We start from the raw sequence: 21,695 nt of genomic DNA on the forward strand, positions 1-21,695 counted from the left end.
CTGAGATCAGCGGCTGTATGATAATACAAAGGGAGAAAACTCATTTCTAACTATTTCATGGGTCAAAAAAGAAATCACATAAGAATTAGAAAATATTTTGAACTACATGATAATATAAAAGCAACATACTAAAGTTTCCAGTATGCAGCCGAAGCAGTGCTTAGAGGAACGTGTATAACTTTAAATGTCTGTATTGGGGGGAGAAAGTATAAAATCAATGATCAAAGTTTCCACCTTAAGAAACTGAAAAAGGAAGAGAAAAGTAAGCCTAAAGTAAGTAGAAAGAAGAAAATACTAAAGATGAGACCGGAAATACATGAAAGAGAAAACAGATCAATAATGAAATCAGCAAAGCTGATCCTTTGAGAAAATCAACAGAATTGACAAACCTCTAAAACTGACAACTGATGAGGAAGCAAAGGCAACAGGAATCACCAATGTTAGGACTGAAAAAGGGCTCCCACTCAGAGACCACAAATAACAAAGACACAAGCATAGTACGAACAACTTTATGACAACAATTTGACATAAAACAGAAAAACACAATTTAACAAAACTGACATGAAAAGAAGTAGAAAATTTAAACAGTCCTATGTTGAAGAAATTACACGTATTATCAAGAATCTTCCCCAAAGGGAAACTCCAGGTCTGTATAGTTTCACTGACGAACTGTATCAAATATTCAAGTAAGAAATGAGAAGTATCTTACACAAACCTTTTTCCAAAAAAGACCAAAGGGTACACGTCCCAACTCATTTCATGAGGCCAGCATCACCTTAACATCAAACCTAACAAAGACATTACAATAAAGACAAAATAGACTTGAATTCCCACTTGAATACAGCCAGCAAAAATTCTTAAAATATTGTTAGCAAACCAAGAATACGGAAAAGAGATCATGACAGCCTCACAGGTTTACCTTCAAAACACAAGTTTCATAATCAAAAGCAACGTATTACATTACAAACACAGCCAAGCCAAGTGATGCCACCCCGATGGTGACACGGGTGGTTCTTGACCTCAGTGCCCCTCACAGGAAAACCAACCACCACCATTTGTGGACAAGGCACCACTGGGAAAATCCCAGAACATGGGGGTGAGGCGTAAACAGGCCTGTACCCCAGTGACTGGAGGGACCCCACTGGAAGGGTGGGAGGAGCAGCTGCACAGGGACCCCGGCGAGGGCCCCTGAGCCTCCCAGGGTTGTGGGTCTCACCTCCCAGGGGTCACGGGGCTCAGACTACGACGGAAAAGCGGGCGCGGCTCCCAACAGCACCTCGCGCACTGGAGCCGAGACGGCAGCCCGGTCTGACAGGGAGCTGGGCAGAGCACGGGTCTGCCTGATTCAGGACCCAAACCACAAGCCGTGCTGGCCTCGGGGTGTGTTCTGTCCTCTGCCTGGGCAGGGAAGCTAAGTCACAGCCCCCCCACCTGACTGGGAAACCCAGCCAGAGCTCGGGGTACCTGCGCAGCCCACCCTGTGACCCTGGCTCACAGCAGCAGGTGAGCAGAGAGCCCGGCTGGCGGTCCTGCCTGTGGACAGAACAGGACTGTGGACCCAGGCCAGAGAGCTTGGCTCACGGTGCTGCTTCATTTGGTTCCCAAACAAGTGTTGCCAGCCACAGGGCCCTCATGGTGGCCGTGCACTCGCGGGCAGGCAGAGACCCTAACTTGCTGACGGCTGTCGGCCTCCCTAACCAGGGGCCTCACCTAGCACACGGGCTCACGCCCACACCCAGCGCACAGTGGTGCTGCAGCCTCTTCCCTCCTATCTGCAGAGGCAAACCCGTGGCCTGTCTGGCTGGGGGCTTCGGTGTGCAGTCCCGCCTGACCTGGGTCCCCATACAGTGAGTTCTGCTGGCTTGGGGCCAGCTTTGCCACCCACCCCCATCCCCCAGGCAGTACCCTACCTGCTGCTGAGCACAGTACCCAGTCCTGACCAACTAGGAAGGCTGACCAGAGAACCCCAGCAACAAAGGGCCATCCTACAGCTGTGCTGGGGCAACCCCAGTCCTACCTAGATATACTCAGCCAGCAGCACCCAGAACCCCAAGCTCACAGCCCAGGCAGCAGCTTCACCGCAAAATACACCCCAACAGCAGGTCCCACCTGCCCAAGGCAGCTACCAGTGGACACATCCAGAACTCCAGGCTGAGCTGACTGGTGAAAGACTGTCTCTGCAAAGTCTGGATAAGACCATTTACTCAGATGTGTAGATGCCAACGTAAGGAATCAAGGACCATGAAAACTTAGCTGTGATGCCACCAAAGGAAACTCACAAAGCTCCAGAAGAGAGAGAAAAAGACAAAGTACATTTAAAGCAATAATGGCTGAAAACTTCCCAAACTTGAGGAGAGAAGCAGACACCCAGATCCTTAAGGCGCAAAAGACCCCAAGTAGGTTGAATCCAAACAGGGCTACACTAGGACACATGGCAACACAAGTGTCTAAAGTCCAAGACAAGCCTTCTGAAAGCCCCAAGAGAAAAGTGAGACGTTGCACCAAGGGAACCCTCCCTCCCACACCCAATAAGACTGCAGATGAAGTCCTCAAAAGAAACTTTTCAGGACAGAATGGGATGATACATTCAAAACTGTGAAAGAAAAAAACTGTCCGCTAAGAACGCGACACCTGGCAAAGCTGTCCTTCAGAAATGAAGACGAGATAAACAAAAGCTGAGGGCATCCATTACCAGACTTGCCTGCCTTATAAGAAAGCTAAAGGGTGTTCTTCAAGCAGAAATATGATGCTAATTAACATCACAGAAACACATGAAGTTAGTATATAACTCACTGGTAATGGGAAATACAGAATCAAAGTCCAGCTCTCTAATAAAGTAGTAGTGGTGTGTGATTCACTGACAACTCTAGTTTAAAACTTTTAAAAAAATGTATTAAATATAACCATAACTGGGCTTCCCTAGTGGCGTGGTGGTTAAGAATCCGCCTGCCAATGCAGGGGACACGGGTTCAAGCCCTGGTCTGGGAAGATCCCACATGCCGCGGAGTAACTAAGCCCATGTGCCCTAACCAATGAGCCTGTGCTCTAGAGCCTGCAAGCCACAACTATTGAGCCTATGTGCCACAGCTACTGAAGCCCACATGCCTGGAGCCCGTGCTTCGCAACAAGAGAAGCCACTTCAATGAGGAGCCCACACACCACAACGAAGAGTAGCCCCCACTTGCTGCCAACTAGCAAAAGCCCATGCACAGCAACAAAGGCCCAATGCAGCCAATACATATATAATAAAAATTAAAAAAAATATATAACCGTAACGTCAATAATCTAATACTGAATACATGACATAAAATATGTAAATTGTAACATCAGTAACATGGAATGTAAGAGGCATGAGGACACAAAAGCATAAAGTTTAACAACGTATCACAGCTGTTATCAGCTTAAAGCCAGGTGTCACCAGACAGTCTTTGTAAGCCCTACAGTAAGCACCAAGGGAAAGCCTGTGGCGGCTACACAAAAGGTCATGACACAGAAGTGAAAGCCAACCCAACAAAAAGCCACCAAGTCACACAGGAAGAGACCAGGACAAGCAATAGGGGTGATGAACCCACAAAACTGTCAGAGAACAATTAACAAAACGGCAACTGTAAGCCTTAGCTATAGGTAATTACTTCAAATGCACATGGGCTAGATTCTCCAAGCGCAAGACAGAACGGCTGAATGGATTTAAAAAGCAAGATCCAGAGAGTCGCCTCCCAGTCCAGTGGTTAGGACTGGGCACTTTCACTGCTGCAGCCCAGGTTCAGTCCCTGGGTGGGGAACAAAGACCCCACAAGCAACAAGGCGTGGCCAGAAAAAGAAAGATCCAATGCTATGCTGCCCTCAATACACTCACTTTCGCTCCAATGACCCTGACAGAGCCAAGGGAGGGAGAGATATTTCAAGCAAATGGTAACCTAAAAAAAGCAGGGGTAGCTATACCACATCAGACAAAATGGATCTTACGCTAACAATGGTAAAACGATACAAGGAAGGTCATTACATGGTGATAAAGGGGCCAAGTGGCAATCTCTCAAAAACATGTAATGATTGTAAACATTTACATACCCAACAATGAAGGGCCTGAAGATATAAAGCAGATACTAATAGAACTAAAAGGAAAAATAAACAGCAACACAATAATAGCTGAGGGCTTAAGACCCCACCGTCAACAACGGACAGACCATCCAGACAGAAAACCAATAAGGGAACAACAGATTTGAACAATACTATATGCAAAATGGACCTAGCAGACACATACACAATAAAAGAGGAAAACAACATGATCAATTAAGCAGATACAGAAAAAACATTTCATGAAATTCAACATCATAATAAAACTTTCAGAAAATCAGTATATGAGCAGCAAATAATGGGAAAATACAATGAAAAAAACCCTCCATTTACAACAGAGCTGAAAAAAACAACACATACTTAAGAGCAAATCTAACAAAAGACAATTTTTCCCAGACTGAAAAATTACAGCTCTTTGAAATTAAAGAGGACCTAAACAAACAGAGAGACATAGCACATTAGTGAACTGGAGAACTCGACTCTGTTAAGACAGTGATTTCCAAAGTTGATTTATAGTCAACAAAATCCCAGTCTAACTCTGTTTTTCTTTTTCTTTTTTTGGTATAAATTGATAAGCAGATTCTAAAATGTACATACAAGTGTAAGTAACCTAAAATAAAGCAGTTTTCATAAAGAAAACAAGTTGGAGAACTCACCCTATCTGACTCAAGGATGACTACAAAGCGTCAGTAATGAAGGCAGTTTGATATTATAAGAAGACACACATAGGGGCTTCCTAGGTGGCGCAGTGGTTGAGAATCTGCCTGCCAATTCAGGGGACACGGGTTTGATCCCTGCACCAGGAAGATTCCACATGCTGCAGAGCAACTAAGCCCATGCACCACAACTACTGAGCCTGCACTTTAGAGCTCGTGAGCCACAACTACTGAGCCCATGTGCTGCAACTACTGAAGCCCACGTGCCTAGAGCCTGTGCTCCACAACAAGAGAAGCCACGGCAATGAGGAGCCCCCGCTCACTGCAACTAAAAAGAAAGCCCGCGCACAGCAAAAAAGACCCAACACAGCCAATAAAATAAATTTATAAAAAAAAAAAAAAAAAGAAGACACATAGAAATCAAGGCACAGAACAGAGCTTTCAAAAACAGACCCACAGACATAACGGCCACAGATTCTCATAAACGTGCCAGGCAATTCGATGATACAAAGTACTATTCTCGAACAAATGGGACCAGACAACCAGATACCCACGTGGAAAAAGTGAACACCTATCCTCACTTCACACCACCTACAAGAACTATCTCCCACCGAATCAGAGACCTAAACGTAAGCACTAAAACTACAACATTTCTAGAAGGAAACATAAGAGGATAGTTCTGCAAGATCAGCCTGGGATATCAGCCTGGAGGGTCTCCCACGAGCCAACTCTGAGACTATTTGAACACGAAATAAATAAGAACAGTAATGGATTATATTCCATTAAATAAACTTAGAATCCATGACTATACGAATAATTAAAATTTCAATAAACGAGTAAACGAATAGATGGGGGGAAGGGAGGGACTTCCTGATAAGATGAGACGAGCGTGAGCATGCCGATGCAGTTAGAGCAGCACCACTTGGTGACCGTCACGGGCACGGCTGGCCTGGGCTAAGGGTCGCCCACAGACACAGAGCACAGAGGAGCGAGGCTCATCAGAAGCAGGCGACGGACCTGTCTCAAAGCATCTCCCACATTGCTTGTCAGCTGCAGAAGGAAAAACAGGCCTTGCACACAAGACCAGACATTGTTTTACCCGGGCAATCAACACTGCTACCACCAATAAAAGGCAGGTGGACACTCTGTGCTTCCAAATGTGATGCCGCAGGATAAATACCCCACTTAAGTGGAAATCTGGCTATGGGTATTTTATCCGAAGATACTCATGAGAATACACAGACAAACCCAAACTGAGGAAAATTCCTCCCAAGTGTCAGTGTCATGAGAGACGGCTGAGGAACTGTCCCACCAGATTAAAGGAGACCAAAAAGACTTATCAATGAAATGCGTATGTGACTCTGCACCGGATCCTGTCTTAAAAGACAAAATGCTTTAAAGGACATCAATTGGACAATTGACAAAACTGAAATTGAGGCTGTAGATTCAAACGAAAACAGAGAGGTTGCTACTGTACTATGGTTCTAATATACTTTTTTTCCTAGAAAAGGTACACTGATAAAGAGGTAAAGAAACAGATGTACGCAACTTACCTTCAAAATGGTTCTGAAAATAAATATATGTATGTGGAGAGAAAGAAAAGAAAAAAAGCTAATGCAGCAACATTAAAAATGTTAAAAAAAAAAAAAAGTGTACCTGGATAAAAGGTACATAGGAGAATTCCACTTTTGTTATAACCTTTTTTATAGATAAGAACTTGTCTCAAAATAAAAAGTATATAAAGTAAATTTTTAAAAAGCTGTCATACCAGAGGAAACGGTTCAATGGCAAGAGCGCAACTGGTGGGGTCACAGTCCTTCCACCCTACTAACTGTGTATTTTTGCATAAAGTAACTCACCACCTCTCAGCTCTACTACCTCTCCTCCGACATCACCATTAACACCTGCCTATGGGTTACTCAGGGCTGCTGCAAATGAGGAAAGGACTCTGACCTGGGGAAGTGATGAATACAGCAGGTAACAGAGCTGGGAGGTAGGAGGTGGGAGTGTTAAAAATCCAAGTTATAATAACAGAGTAATAAGAAATTACTAAGTAGTATCTTCTCTGCCACCACATCACTCCCTCACATTCAGCCCTGAGACGGGAGCACAGGGGCTGCCCCCTTCTTCTCTCACCAAAGCATGTCCACAGCCAGCTGCCCAGCACAGGAAGGACCAGGGGATAAAGAGTATTGTCGGAAAAACCTCGGTGGAAATTGGCTCACGAGGCTCAGATCCCACATTTTTCTAAACCACAGTTTGGTAAAAAAACTATTATGGCAATTACAGAAAAGAACCCATATTCAACTCGAAAGGATCACGTCTCACCGATTCGTGATGATATCATCCCAGACGTTCATTGGGTCCATTTTAGCATCCGGATATCTATTTGTCCAGGTTTTTAGAAGCCTCTTAAGGGGAACTTGAGATGATAAATTACCTAAAAATAACATCAGAGTGTGACTATGTACACGGCTCAATGACCAGACTGCCTTACAAAGCGTGGCTGCCAAATTTCTTCTCCAGATGAAAAGGTCTTGTCTAAAAGATCTTTCACAACAGGAGCAAAAGTTACCACATATAATATATTTTGACATTAAAACTCAATTTCTTCAGGCCATAGAGGGAAGATGAAGGCATAAACATACACAAGTTTTACATTTAGCACAGGTCCACAATCCTCCAACCACAATTCCAGAATCTAAAAAGCACTGAAAACTGACAAGTGTTTCACAGGGTTGCAGCCAATTTTCCTGTTTGTAAATATGACCTGAAGCAGCACATGGCAACTTAGGTCTATTTATGCCACTCATGGGAATACCCACTAGGCGGGTGGACATGCATCACTTGTTGGATGCTGGGCCACTGCCCGGACCCGGCAGGCACAAAAGGTCAGCTTGTGATAACAACCCCCAAAGGACCCGGCCTCACGGGCTTCGGAAAAGGGATTCATGATAATCCTCACGAAACTTAAGTCTCACGCTGCTAACATTTAAAGCTTTAGTTTTCCTTCAGCTTAAGTCACAGTCCTGAGCTCAAAACCTGGATGCTTCATGTAATAGCTCAGGCAAGTTATTTAACCTCTGATGCCCTGTAAAATGAGGAGCAAGAATCTACATCTCATGGGCTGTTACGAACACAAGGTAACACGGAGAAAAGAGATAAACACAGCTCCTAGAATGATACGTCGTTAATAATACACACTTGAAAAACCATTCTCCAAACTTAAAACAGAGAACAGCCAGGCAGATAATTCTGAGCATCAATTTTTATTAGTACTCTGAAAAGTCTATCATTATTATTTTTATAAGCACAAAATTGAAATTCAGATTTACAATTAAGACACATTACCTCTGACTCCGGGTGGCCTCCCATCAGCACTAGGATAAAACCTACTCGTTGGCGGCACAAAGGCCTTCGAGGTCCAGGCTCTGTGGCCTGCAGCCTCGCCTCACCTCACCACCTGGCACCCAGGACAGGAGCTCCGACACCTCAGGGTCAGGCTGGCTCTCTGTGAGCCCCCCTCTCCTGAACATACCCAACTCGGGGCCCTGCTTGCCAGGTGCTGTCACCCCAGTACCTCGTGGGGCCCTAGACCCACCTCTGCCTCTGCAGGTACCACATGTCAGACCACTACTCCTTGGAAACTTCTCCAGTGCCCAGGATAGCACTTGACCATGTTAAACACTTATTTCAACAATCCCAAAAGATATATTTGTAGAATAAACTGAAGGCAGTTTCTAACCCATACATTAAGAAACAAGTATACTATCACTAAGCAAAGAGACCAGATGTCAGAAGTCTTCCATGATGATGAAAGAAAAAAAAGTAGGTATGAATGAAAAATTACCTTGTTTGCTAATAAAGCTGATGAACTCCTGAATTTCTATGAAAGTCTGTACAGACTGCAATTTGGTGAGTCTACTTCTGTGTAAAAGGACATCAATACTAGAATAATTCTGGAAAAAAGGTATTTATCATTTGGTTACAAGTCAGTTTACTGCATTAGATTTTAACACAGTTCTCAACATGAAATAGCAGCTACCCTATAAATGCATCAGTTACATAGGACGTCTCAGAGTAGTTAATAATTAGGTCACAGGAGCAATTAACAAATGGTCTAAATTTTTTTAAATTTAGGTTTTCAATCACATTTCAGTTCAACAAAATCAATAAAAGCAATACAATCGGGTACCACTGCCTCTACTTGCCACCAATTCTTAAAAATCACAACATCCTATAACGTAAATTTGCCAAGAACAGATGGCAATTTTTCTTCTTTAATAAACTTCCTCAAGTGTACTATTCAACCTTGAACACATTTAAACACTAGAATAAAGACAGTGAACATCTGTATGTGGCAACGACAAATGTTTACAGACTCCACGGAAAACACAGCTTTCACAACAGAACAAGCCGACATGAGAGGAAGGACCCAGGGCCCGGGCTGGTGGGGCCGGCGGGGCTGGCGGGGCCACGCGATCCTCCTGCACGACCGCCTCCCCACCCAGCCGCTTGGGGGTGGGGCCTGCTCTCATCCACAGTGAGTGAAAGGAAACTCCAAGGGAAGACAAAACGTGGAACTTTCTAAAACAGAGAGAGGGACTGACAGGCCCCAGGACAAAGGCCAGTGTGCAGAGGTACCAGAGAAACCGGCACTCAGGGCGGGAGGGCGTGTCACGCGGTCGTGGTCTGTCCAGTGAACCTGCTGCTGTGACTCTCACCCTTGAGTTTACCAGCGTCGACAAAACATCACAGAAACCGCAGGTTCCCAGCAGGGAGATCCGTATTACCTGCATAAACATTTGAATGCAATTGTCGATGTAATACTTGGCCCTGTCGAGGTCGTCTTGCAGGATGTAGAGGAGACTCAGCTCCTGGCTGTAGCGGAGCTCGAGCAGGGCCTTCCGCAGCTCCGAGGTCACCGCCTCGTCCACGAAGGTCAGCAGCACCTGGTCGCCCTCCCCGCGGAGCAGGGACTTGAGCTTGCTGCGGATCATGTATGGCAGGCAGGTCTCCTGAGGAGCAGAACCTGCGTCACTGCGGCATCTCTAAGGTCATTTTACAGGTCAAGGTGCCTAATGTTTCAGACCTAAGGCTACAATTTTCAAAACAGGTTCATCTAAAATTGCTCATTTCATAACCACAAAATGCATAGTAACACGTTCTATAAAAAATGGGAACTACTTGTGGCTGAAAGACAACTGGACGTTTGGTACAAGGTGAGGGACCTCCAGGCACGGCTGGGGGCAGCAGTGCGAACAGGCCAGGCAGTGGCAACCCAGTGCTTCGGGTGCTGGGCAGGGCCAGGGAGGCCACGATGCAGTGCTGACACAACAGTAAATGTCTCCCTGTGGTCACACGAGGGATGCTGACATTCATTTTTAAAGGCATCTGCTTATTTTGAAAGGTTTAACTACACGCGGTGAGTTTGGGGGTGTCACGTTATGTAAATACCCTAACGCTGCACAACCACTACCCTGTTTTTGAACAGTTTGAAAAAACTTCATTAACAAGAGAACACCTGACCATCTAAAACATTTGTTTCTGGGACCTCAGAACTGAGTCCACGCACCTGGTAGAAGGGTTCACTCCACATCCTGCTGAGGTCCGGGGCGCCCTCGCCGGCAGTGCCGGCCATGGAGCAGTACGCCAGCGATTTCCACTCTGCCAGCTGGTTGTAGCAGTCGAGGGATGCGAGCTCCCAGAAGTCCTTCTCGGCTTCCGTAGGCTCGCCATCTTCCCATGCCGGTTTATTGAGGGCCTGGTAGCATCATTTTACAAAGGTGCAAATGATACAAATGAAAACATCTGTATTGCAGGTTGTGTAACATTCATACTAAGAACAACCTTTTCCAGATTTACGACAAGCAGCGAAAAAAGGGAAAACAGGTTACTTGAGAGGAATCTAATAATCAAACGAATACTGAAGACTCCAGCCAAGAGGGAACCACTTCTCTGGGAAGCTTACAGTGAAGCCAATTCATAAGCGGAAGACTTCAAATGGCCTGTAATTTGATGTAAATACGTGGATTATTTACTACTTAAAAAGTTCTTAGAATGAAATCTAGAAAATAGGACATTTACAGAAAATTGCAGAGGATTCCACCACCTGGACCTCTCACACAGGCCACAGACCTGAACTCCACGCACGTACCTGCTACACATTCACACCACTGGGCCACTGGCAATGCAAACACAAAACGTGCAAAACTAAACTTCAGAGTCATCTTCCCCAAACCAACTCCTACCTACCTCTTTATAAATTTTTTACTTCCTGAATGAAAACAACCTACTCATATAGAAATGACATAGTAATACCAGATATTGAAATAACATCTTACAATTTTACAGTACTTGGTAAAAAGTGCTCTCTCTTTTATTCAATGATGTTTTCTTAAAAAGAGTAAGAGATGCAACAATAATTAGTTCACATTTAGTTATTATGAAACCATTTGCTGGTATTAATCTTTGTGTAAAATCTAAGGAATAAAGCTGGAATGTCTGAAGCTCTAAATTCTAAAGCTAACAATTTTTCCACTCAGAGAACAAAAGTGTTTCAGCAATGGGCATACTTGCTAGAGAGCAACTGACCTCATTATACAGCCGTGCGGCTTCGGAATAATCACTTCTCGCTTCCGCCAACAGCGCGTCCTGCGTGACCTGCTTCGTGCCTATCTCACTGCTGAAAATACCTCGGAGGACATCATACTCTCCAATAGACCTGTACAGTCTGTGAAACAAACCAAAAGAAGTCTAAATCAATGAATGCCCCAATATTTTTAAAGTGTTTAATGAAATGATATTAAATCAAGATGTCACATAGTATATTAACTAAAAGATTATTCTTGCTTTGTATAAATATATAGAATCTTAAAAATTTTGAAGTCACCATAAAGTTTTACTACTTTAGCCATACAGAAAGCAGAAATTATTCTCAAGTGCTTTTAAAGTAAAATCTGAAAACATAATAGGTTTACAATGCAAAGCTGACTCAGTAAATGAGTCTGTTCTGGGTGTACCCATCACGGAAGCACTGCTCTTCTCTGTGCTAACCTACCTGGAATCCTTGTCTAGCCATAAAATTTGTAACGAAGGTAAATTAGTCCTGGTCCTACAGATGCCACGTTTTACTCCACATTCCATGGGCCGTCTCAGTTCTACTGACAGCCTGAATACGAGCTAGAACACTCATCTCTGATGTCAACACAAATCTGCTTGCCCGTCAGCCAAGCTTCCCCCTTTAAGATAGTCCCAAGTGTTTAGTGAGCTCGTTCCCTTCTCCCTGGAGACGTCTTCCCATCATTTGAGTCTCCACACAAACATCCTCTCTTCCTAACTCTGCAGTCACCTAACCACCGAGCTGAGGACCACTTTCCTCCTGCTCTTCCTGAGTTTGGTGCTTCCCTGGGTATGAAATCTCATGTGTTTATTACATCAAAAAAGCCCCATGGGCTCTCTTTCAGAGCCTGCTGACTCCAAATTTAGACAAAAAAATCTAATAGCTACAGCTCTCTTCCTGCCCTGCCCGTGGGGGTTAAAGGTAACAAGTCAGAGGCAGAGGTGGGAAAACAGCCCACAGCCCAGGAATCCAAGAGCAGATGAAGCTACACGCATTTTCCAGGGATTCAGAAAACAGACCAGCCTCAAGCCCACCCTACTCTGGCCCCCAGTCCCTGGACCAGGTACCCTCTACCATGGTCGCAACAGTGATGTGGGACTTCCCTGGTGGTCCAGTGGCTGAGACTCTGCACTCCAAGTGCGGGGGGCTCAGGTTCAACCCCTGGTTGGGGCACTAGGACCCCACATACTGCAGCTCAAGATCCCACGTGCCACAACTAAGACCTGGCGCAGCCAAATAAATATTTTTTTTAAGTTAAAAAAAAAATGACGTGACATCAAGAAAAGAATAAATTACATTTTCAATAATCCATTTGAGGGACTTCCCTGGTGGTCCACTGGCAAGGACTCTGCACTGCCAATGCAGGGGGCCCGGGTTCGATCCCTGGTCAGGGAACTAGATCCCACATGCCACAACTAAGAGTTCTCGTGACACAACTAAAGATCACACATGTCACAGCTAAGTGTTCTCGTGCCACAACTAAAGATCCCACATGCCACAGCTAAGACCCGGCCCAGCCAAATAAATAAAATAAATATTTAAAAAACATCTGTTTGGAAGGAATGCACAGACATAAAGAGCATGAGGAAGTATTAATAAATCTAGAAAAAAGGTTTAAAAATTCAAGCCCTTAAAAGCTGTTTGCTTTGTTTACCCAGAAAATACAAACGACCTGAGACTCTCACTCCCTGAAAATCCCAAATGCACTAGGCGTCATTACTGTCCATGCCCACACTGGGCACAACAGGGTAAAAACGCCCGTGGGCAGAAGCAGCCGCCCCAGCAGAGCAGAGGCCTCCCTGGACGTGGTCCCCATGGGGGCTGCGTCTAACTCGCTGCAGTGCTTTTCAGTACCGGACACGGATCTTACTACTCACTACGGTACTCAGTTCAGAGACAGGACTGACCACAAAACAGCGACATGGAAAGAATCCCCCTCTCACTTTTACTTATTCCCAGAACCTGAAGATCTAAAAACCAGTGTTACAGAAAAGAAGTGAAATCAAACTTCACCCTAATTCAGCATCCCCAAAATGAGGCACTGGCTTTCTCACGATGAAACCGCAGGTAACCGGAGCGTCAGCTCGAGCGTGAGGCTGTAGCTATGGCGCGGAGTTTGTTTTCCACAAACAAGCACCGTGAGCGTCGCTGACGTCGACGTACCACTTCTACCTGTATCAGATGCGCCCAGCAGGCTGGGGCCCAGGCTCACCTGGCAAGTTCCATCCACCTGCCGACGTCAGGGGGCAGGCCGGGCCTCCCCCGAGCACGCTTGGCGGGCGGCTCCCGGGGTGCCAGGCGCAGCAGCGCCTCCTCCAGCAGGCGGATGGCCCCGGGCTGCTGCAGGCCCGCCAGGCCGGCGCCACTCACCAAGGCTGGGTCGAGCTCCAGCAGGTCAGCATGTCGGCAGCTGACCTCCTGCAAAGACACAGACACGGCAGCCCTTGAGTCCATGGTTCTCCAGCCACCTCTGCGCCAGCGAATAACTTGTTCTGAACACGAAGGTCTGACATTGGTGGTCGTGAAACCACACATTTCTCTGTGTAATTTTATTAAATTTACTCCCCACTTGCTCAGAGGAGGAAATGATGTCTTATTTGTACACTTCCAATACAGGATTAATTTTAAGCAATTAAAATTAATTGCTAGTGGTTTTCCACTAGCAGACTGTGAGGATTTTTATACATTTCCTATTTATCCAGACCACAACCTCAGTTTCCAGGAACGTTTAGCCTGAATAGATGAGAAAAGCATCTGAGACACAAAGACTTCATATCCAGTCACTGCAGAGCAGGTGCACTCACCCCCGCTATCTGACAGCCTCCCTGTCTCTCTCCCCAGAAGTCCCACATGCTCAGTAACCTCGAACAGAGGGTTTCAGGAATGATCATGTTGACCCTTACTTTGTAACACTCAATTTGAGAGTTCTATATACACAAAAATAATGAAAAATAAACCCCAAATCAATACAGAGAACAGCATGACTACTAGGACAGCATTTTTATGATAACAGACCTGCGTCTGCATGGACACCTACCTGGAAGGAACCCTCCCCCTGGCCCCCCACACCCACAGCCACTCCATCAAAGCTGCTGGGCCCGGAACCCTCACTGAGACGGACGAGCTACCACTGAGCCAACGTGCATTCTATACCAGGGGTCTTGGAAGCACACGGATTCTCCAAAGCAAGCAAGCAAGCAAACAAAAGCACTTGTCACTCTTAGCAGGAACCAGTGGTACGAGAAAGAAATCCAAATAACACTCTATTTCCACTAACAACAAAGAAAGGCTCTGTCGTAGCTGATGTGTCAGAGTTTCGGATGGTGTCATTCTAATTCAGAGAGGGAGGCCCGGAATACGATATGAATATTTTCAAATAAGTGTATTTTTAATTTTCAAACAACACCCTCATCTGACAGATGTTTACTGAGTGCTTTCTGTGCGCAGCACGGGTGAGCAGCATGGGTCCCGCCTGCACGGAGTTTAAGGTTTATTCCTACTCACCCAGGACAAGTCTTCCATGAAACGGTTTTAATGAGTAAACAACCATTACTGGGACACATTCCTTTACATGTAAAGATGCGCGGACGACGAAATGAGTTCTGAAGTCCATTCTCAAAAAGACTGACTATTGTGCACAGCTTTGTTGACACATCATTTCACTTTATAAAGAAGGATTTCCTGGGCTTCCTAGGTGGCGCAGTGGTTGAGAATCCGCCTGCCAATGCAGGGGACACGGGTTCGATCCCTGCTCCAGGAAGATCCCACATGCCACGGAGCAACTAAGCCCGTGTACCACAACTATAGAGCCTGCACTTTAGAGCCTGTGAGCCTCAACTACTGAGCCCATGTGCTGCAACTACTGAAGCCTACGTGCCTAGAGCCCGTGCTCCACAACAAGAGAAGCCACAGCAATGAGGAGCCCGCGCACCACAACGAAGAGTAGCCCCCACTCACTGTAACTAAAAAGAAAGCCCGTGCACAGCAAAAAAGACCCAACACAGCCAATAAAATAAATTAATTAATTTTAAAAAAGACAGTTGCATAAATTAAAAAAAAAAAAAAAAAGGATTTCCTAAGCAAAAACATTTAACCAACCGATTTCATGTCTTATAAATTCCAAAACAAAACAAAGTGATGAAGTCCAACTGAGTGCTGTCTACTGAACTTAATAACAATATTCCCTGCTTGGACCTTTATCTCACTGTATCAGATGAGGGGCCACTTCCTTGTTTCAAATATTTCATGTTCTGAAAGAGAGATTTGCACACAGAATACCCTTGACATGTATGTTTGTAAAAAAAAAATAAAAATTTTATATAAAGTTCAAACAAGCAACAAATAACATAAATGTAGGGCACCAGATAAAGGTCCTCTGGCCAGTCACCAGCCGTCGTGAAAAGGGGCTGAACAGGCTTTCCTTCTAGTCTGAGGGGCACAGTTAGGACAGTCTGACAATGGCAGGATGTGCTCGGTGCGCGAGGTCTCAGTGGACACCGCACCCTTGAGAGACCGTCACCACAGCTCCACAAGAGCCAACGCCTGTGGTGCCCGGAGGGGGACACAGCGTTTCAGACACAGGGTCTGCACCTGCAACCCCGACTCGCGCGACCCCTCCAGGAACTGGGCCCGACAGCAAGCTCAAGGTGAGACGTTACCTACTTATCGCCGGTTAACCCTCCTCTGATCAACAATGGGAAAAACTGGTTTTTTAAATAAACTTAAGAGCAAAACTAGAAATTCAGATATAAAAAATCACTTCAGAATACAATGTAAAGAGAAACTTATTTTGAAACACTAGCTGATTCAATATAATTTCTCAAGCTTTGTCTTTGGCATCTCCAGGAGAAAATCAACGAAAGAATTCTACTTGTAAATTATAAGCCAATAAAAAGAGAAAATAAAAAGAAACAACATATATTAAGTTTCATGCTACATCAAAAAGAACAAAATAGGAATACTAAGTACTTCATCTTGGGGAATTATTACCCATTTTGCAAACCAAAGCTACTGACAAGTAATATTAAAGAATACAACTTTTAAATTACTCCAGGGAGGTAACTAGTTACAAAAATACTGAAATGAATCCAAAAGGTTTTCTATCAGGGACTTTGTAACCATCATGTTTGAATGGGGAAGAAAACATTTCTTACACAGCAGGTCTGCACTAGACGCTGCAGGGCAGCGCCCCACCCAACCAAGGCCCTGCTTGCCGCCTCACCTGCCCTACACCACCCCGGCTTTGGTGCCACAAAGCCTCGCCACCTTCCACCCCCACCCTGAGTGCAATGCCAGGAGGGCAGCGACAGCGCCTGCATCCCCAGGCCCCCACCCCGCACACAGCCAGGCACGTGCTCTGTCAACACCCCCGCAGACCAGCAGGAGGGCCGGGGCCACGTGACACACAGGTGTAGCCACAACACCGAGGGGATGGCTGATTCAAGATCAGAACCGTTTTATATCAAGTTTGAGCTCTGATTATTGTCTTGTATTTTTTTTTATACGCGGGTGAGTCAAAAACTACCCACACTCCAGTTATACTAAAACTTCTATAAACTCTACAGCCAGGGTGCAGATAATTTTTGACTCACCCTTGTAAATGCAAATAAACTGCATCAAGCCATCTGGGAAGAGGTGGCCCCATCAGAGGACATCTGCTCTGTTAAAACCCTCGCTTCAACTGAGAAACCAACGGAGTCACTAGATGCCGGTGTGTGAAGGGCGGCCTCACCTGGATACAGGACACAAACGGTGGGAAGAAGAGGAAGGTGGTGCTAAGAAGGTGCGTAAAGTCCTGCAGCAGCTTCTGGGCAGCGCCTTGCCTCTCTGACACGGTCCGGTACTTGTCCGTCTCCTTCAGGATCCCTGAGCACAGGCTGCTGAAGAGCTGCTTCGCGACAAGCAGGTCTCTCTGCGAGACATTCCGGAGAAGCACAAACCAGGTGACTCACCCACAGCCCTGGAGCCTGACCTAAACACACAGACTGCAGCCCACACGGCCCTGGGACCTCCTGGCTCCACACTGACAGGCACAGCCGTCAAAGGAGGATTCAGAACTCAACCAAACACATCTGTTTGACACATCTTATAAAAGGCACGGCAGCACGGATGCTGGACCCAGAGACACAGATTTAAAAGCTGGCTCAAATTCTGCATGAGTCTGGGCCTGTGGGTCCCTGCCCCGGGCCAGGGGAACGCAGGGCGGTTCCCGGGGACTGACAACAGCTGCAGGACGTCAGAAAACGGTCCCAAGCTTAGAAGACAGGCCAGAGCCCATCGCCATGGCCACTGAAGCCCCAGGGGCCAGCAGGGGCCTCCTCCATCCCGTGGTGGGCGGCCCGTCCCTCCCGCTGTCCCCCAGCACCCAGGCACTGGAGCACCGCCATCCACAGGCTCTGACCCCAGTGCTGAGAGCGGCTCCCAGCAGGCAGTGTCTACACTTTTAAAATGAAGGCATGAATCCACGAGTATATAAAATTTTTAAGTTATTTTGTTTGATAAACGCTGTCTGAATAAAAAGTATAATTTGATTTTTTTCTTTATTCTAGGGTATTTATTACTTTATTTTAGGTAATGTGTTTGTCTTATAAAAAGTCACGATGGTTCTTATATAAAATCTCAGAAAATATGCATCAGGAAACAAAAAGAAAATAAGCATTGTCCACAGTTACGCTTCACGGAGATGGTTACTGCCGTGTGGGCCTCTCACTCTGCTACGCGGGGTCCACTTAGCATGTCGGGGGATATCCATGTCTACACCCACTGACTCTTGAGTCTCGTGTACAAATCCTTCATCTACACGTGAATCTACACACACATGCCACAGGGGAGGTGAGGGCTCGGCTGGCCTGCAGTCTGGTCACCAGGCTGGGCCGCACTCAAGTGCTCTGGTGACGTGGGCTTCCTGGGGGGAAGCTGGGGGAGAGGACACAGGACTTGTGCTATTTTTGCAAATTCCTGTCACTATAATTATTTAGATTAAATAAAAAGCTTACACAGCAGCAGTGGGCTACACAGATATAACCTATTATTCTAATCAATACGTCCTGCAAACTTCAGCACAGTAAAATATAAGGCATTACGTTTCAGTACCTAGCATAATTCCATGTCACACGATACATAGACAACACTCTTCGATTTTATAAATTACTTCAATTTAAGTCAAAGGAAGCTTAATCAGACTTTCAACGGGAAAACATCCTTTTTTGTCAGAGAATTCTGCTGGAAAACTTCATTCACTCCCAATACACTTCTCCCCTAATGACAGACAGATATTCCCAGTCCTCAGCTGATGAGAGAATCACCAGAGAAGGAGCAGATCCCACGGATGCCTCCTGATCCACCCCCAGAGGAGGACTCTATATAACCAACCACCTAATAAGTGGCTTAGCGACTTATTATTTTATTCCCACCAGCGCTACTGGTGAGGAAAGCACACTCAGTGTGTGGCTGGCACACAGAGACACTGGGCCCACCGCAAAGGGTCTCAACAGGACCCCGTGTCGGGGTCTCACGGAGCCAGGAAGCCGAGAGCCCACCGAGCCCACCGTGTGGGGCAAACCAGCACCTGCACACTGCACAGAGGTGGCCCCACGAGCTGCAGCAGGTGCCAGCACCCACCTGGGCCAGGGCCTGCAAGGGGGTGATGAGACCGCTGTGCGGGATCTGGATGTCGGGAAGGTCTCCACGGCGGTAACTCCTGTACAGGACGACCTGGGCCTCCTGCCTCAGTTTCAGCTCGCTCTGCATCTCCTGCAATTGTCAGCAAGAAGGAAAATTAGAATTCTCAGGTAAGAAGACTGGCAGCGCCTGTCACTAACATGAAAGTGAATCAGGGGCTTCCCTGATGGCCTGGTGGTTAAGAACCCACCCTCCAATGCAGGGGGTGTGGGTTCGATCCCCGGTCAGGGAGCTAAGATCCCACATGCCTTGCGGCCAAAAATCCAAAACATAAAACAGAAGCAATATTGTAACAAATTCAATAAAGACTTTTAAAATGGTCCACATCAAAAAACTCTTTAAAAAAAAGAAAAAAAGTGAATCAATGACAATTTCTACCCAGAAGGTTTAGTCACTATGCTTTACCAGTCTGGCAAATGATAAACTCAACACAAAAACCACTGTCAGATGAGCAATGAGATTATTTAAATATTTATTACAAAGAAATCTGAGTTTCCCTGCGATCAGAGAACTTGATTTAAACCTTTTTAAAGCCATACATGAAAGGACTGTGTTCCCTTTTTGTTACTCTCAGGACAAACCTCAGTGAGGTCCCATGGGGCCCACATCTCAGCCTGGAATGCACTTCCACAGCTGCCCCCACTGCAGGGACCCTCTCTGTGGAGCCTCCCCCACCCCAGCCTCTCTAACAGGCTCCCAGTGTGTGCATCTCTTGCCTGGTTTCCATCTGCTGTGCACACTGGACTGCAGCTCCACCAGCGCTGAGGTGACACTCCCAAACGCCACCAGCTGGAGGACATGCCCAACACGGAGCATGGGCCGCCCTCAGCCACCCGGGCAACCCACCCGTTCCCTGCGACCCTCAGGGATCCCCAGTGCCTCTACCCCAAACCCGGAGCCCACAGCTCGAAGGCCATAGGTGGGGTGGGGCTGGTGAGAAGCCTGGAGAGTTGTACTGATTGTACTGGTTCTAACAGTTCCAGGACAAGAGGGAGATGAAAGGTACAGTGGAACCAATCGACTACTTCACACTCAAATCTGGAAGCTAAGTTGAGGATTTAAACTGAGTTAGAACAAACACAGGGCTTTTACTCACAAGCTAGTCCTACAACAACTGGTCAAGATCACAGATCTGCATCTCAGACTGAAGCTTGGGCTACACAAGTTCTTCCATTGTGTCCACGTTTTGAGAAATGCTCAACCCTTAGTTCACGTCACATGTGCAGCTGCAGTGGGCCACTCAGGACAGCTGCCCTTCCCCCTCCCCCGCCACTGACAAGGCACCTCCAGGAGGGCAGCCCCCGCCCCCCATCACAGCTTGCCGGCCCAGAGCTGGGTCAAGGCTCTAGCCACAGGGTCGAGAGGGGCAGAAGCTGGGAGAAGCAACCCCAGGACGACAGGCGGCCCCATCTTCCCCACGTGGGGAAAGTCTGTCTGTCCAGAAAGAGCAGCCCCCGAGGGGAGGTTCGAACCAGGGCAGCTCAGGGGACACCTGGGAGGGGCTGCTTCTGCCCTCGGGTTCTAGACCAGCAGGGAAGCCTGTGTCTTTCGTACACATCCTCTGATAGGAAACAGCTTTTTCTGACCAAATTCTAGAAACAGATACAAACCTTCTCTCGCTTTTGCTCAACAACACCTTTCCTGGCATAAATCAAGCTCAGTTTTTCTCGGTCCTTTAAAAATCGTCTGCGTAACCGCAGGATCTCTGCCCGATTGTCTGGCCCTGAAGAACAGAAAGCAGCCTGGTTATTCGCAGCTGACGCCGCTCCTCCCCAGATTCCCTGACACAAAGGCGAGGCTGTCCGCTTAGTGCCATCTTTAGCCCCCTTAGCTGTGTTTTCAAAACAACTTAAGCCTGTGAAGTACAAAGGCCGGCACAGGAAACCGCTGGTCAGTTTTGGAAGCTGGTGAACAGAAGGTCGTGCCACCTCGGTGCAGCCTGAGAGCCGTGCAGAGAGGGCAGGCAGAGCCTGGACAACACAAGGGGACAGCAGAGGGGGCTTGGGGACGCCAGGCCGGAGCAGAGCCCCGCGGGCGGGCCGTGAGGACTTCCGGAGCCTGGGCTGCCCCAGCACCAGGCCCTGGGCTTGCAGGCAGGAGGGTGAAGACCTGACCTCTGGGGGACCAACCAGCACAGAAGGGGGGCTTCCATGGACTGGTGGAGGCCAGTCAGCACACCCCCAACATGCAGCTACTACTCCAGACGCCATTTATCACCTGCCTGGAACAGAGCAAAAAACCGAAAATCACCAGGCATTTGAGGAAAGCTTCAAATATGAAAAACAGGAATCAAAACAATAGGGAAAGAGTAAACACTGAAAGCAAACCATCTAGGAAAAAAATTCAAAAAATGATCACTTATCAGAAAAAGCAGAGTAGATACTGCAACAGTGGACCAAAGAGATGTTCAGAGACCAAGAAGGCTCATAGAAACTAAAAACAGGATGTCATCACCTAAAAGCACAGATTAGAAGATAAGGTTAAACATTCGTCCCAGAATAGAAAACAAAAAGGATAAAAACAGAAAACTAGAAGAACTATCCACTAGGTCTGACAGTCAAGACAGAATTCCAAAAAGAGAAAACTGACATTTGGAAATCATCATCAAAGTCACCCATGGGAGAAAAGGGAACCCTTTTCCTAATGGAAAAGAATATGAAAAA

At 46.6% G+C, this 21,695-nt stretch overlaps 1 protein-coding gene and 1 non-coding gene across 4 annotated transcripts in view; one reads left to right on the top strand and one right to left on the bottom strand.

Annotated features, from left to right (window-relative positions):
• Positions 1-21,695, bottom strand: part of PRKDC (protein kinase, DNA-activated, catalytic subunit) — a 141,565-nt gene that overhangs the window by 20,708 nt on the left and 99,162 nt on the right. For all 3 annotated transcript variants that reach the window (XM_057737521.1, XM_057737522.1, XM_057737523.1), the window contains exons 60-68: positions 20,643-20,755; positions 18,973-19,104; positions 17,084-17,263; positions 13,565-13,770; positions 11,325-11,463; positions 10,306-10,494; positions 9,524-9,748; positions 8,581-8,689; positions 7,059-7,170 (exon numbers count right to left, since the gene is read on the bottom strand). In XM_057737521.1, coding sequence (XP_057593504.1) covers positions 7,059-7,170; positions 8,581-8,689; positions 9,524-9,748; positions 10,306-10,494; positions 11,325-11,463; positions 13,565-13,770; positions 17,084-17,263; positions 18,973-19,104; positions 20,643-20,755 — 1,405 coding nt within the window. The remainder of the gene's footprint in view (positions 1-7,058; positions 7,171-8,580; positions 8,690-9,523; positions 9,749-10,305; positions 10,495-11,324; positions 11,464-13,564; positions 13,771-17,083; positions 17,264-18,972; positions 19,105-20,642; positions 20,756-21,695) is intronic.
• On the top strand, positions 12,675-12,747 carry TRNAG-GCC (transfer RNA glycine (anticodon GCC)). Its single transcript has one exon. It is a non-coding gene; the product is annotated as a tRNA-Gly (tRNA).

The sequence above is a fragment of the Hippopotamus amphibius genome, chromosome 5 (assembly GCF_030028045.1).
Source record: "Hippopotamus amphibius kiboko isolate mHipAmp2 chromosome 5, mHipAmp2.hap2, whole genome shotgun sequence".
NCBI classification, from domain to species: domain Eukaryota; kingdom Metazoa; phylum Chordata; class Mammalia; order Artiodactyla; family Hippopotamidae; genus Hippopotamus; species Hippopotamus amphibius.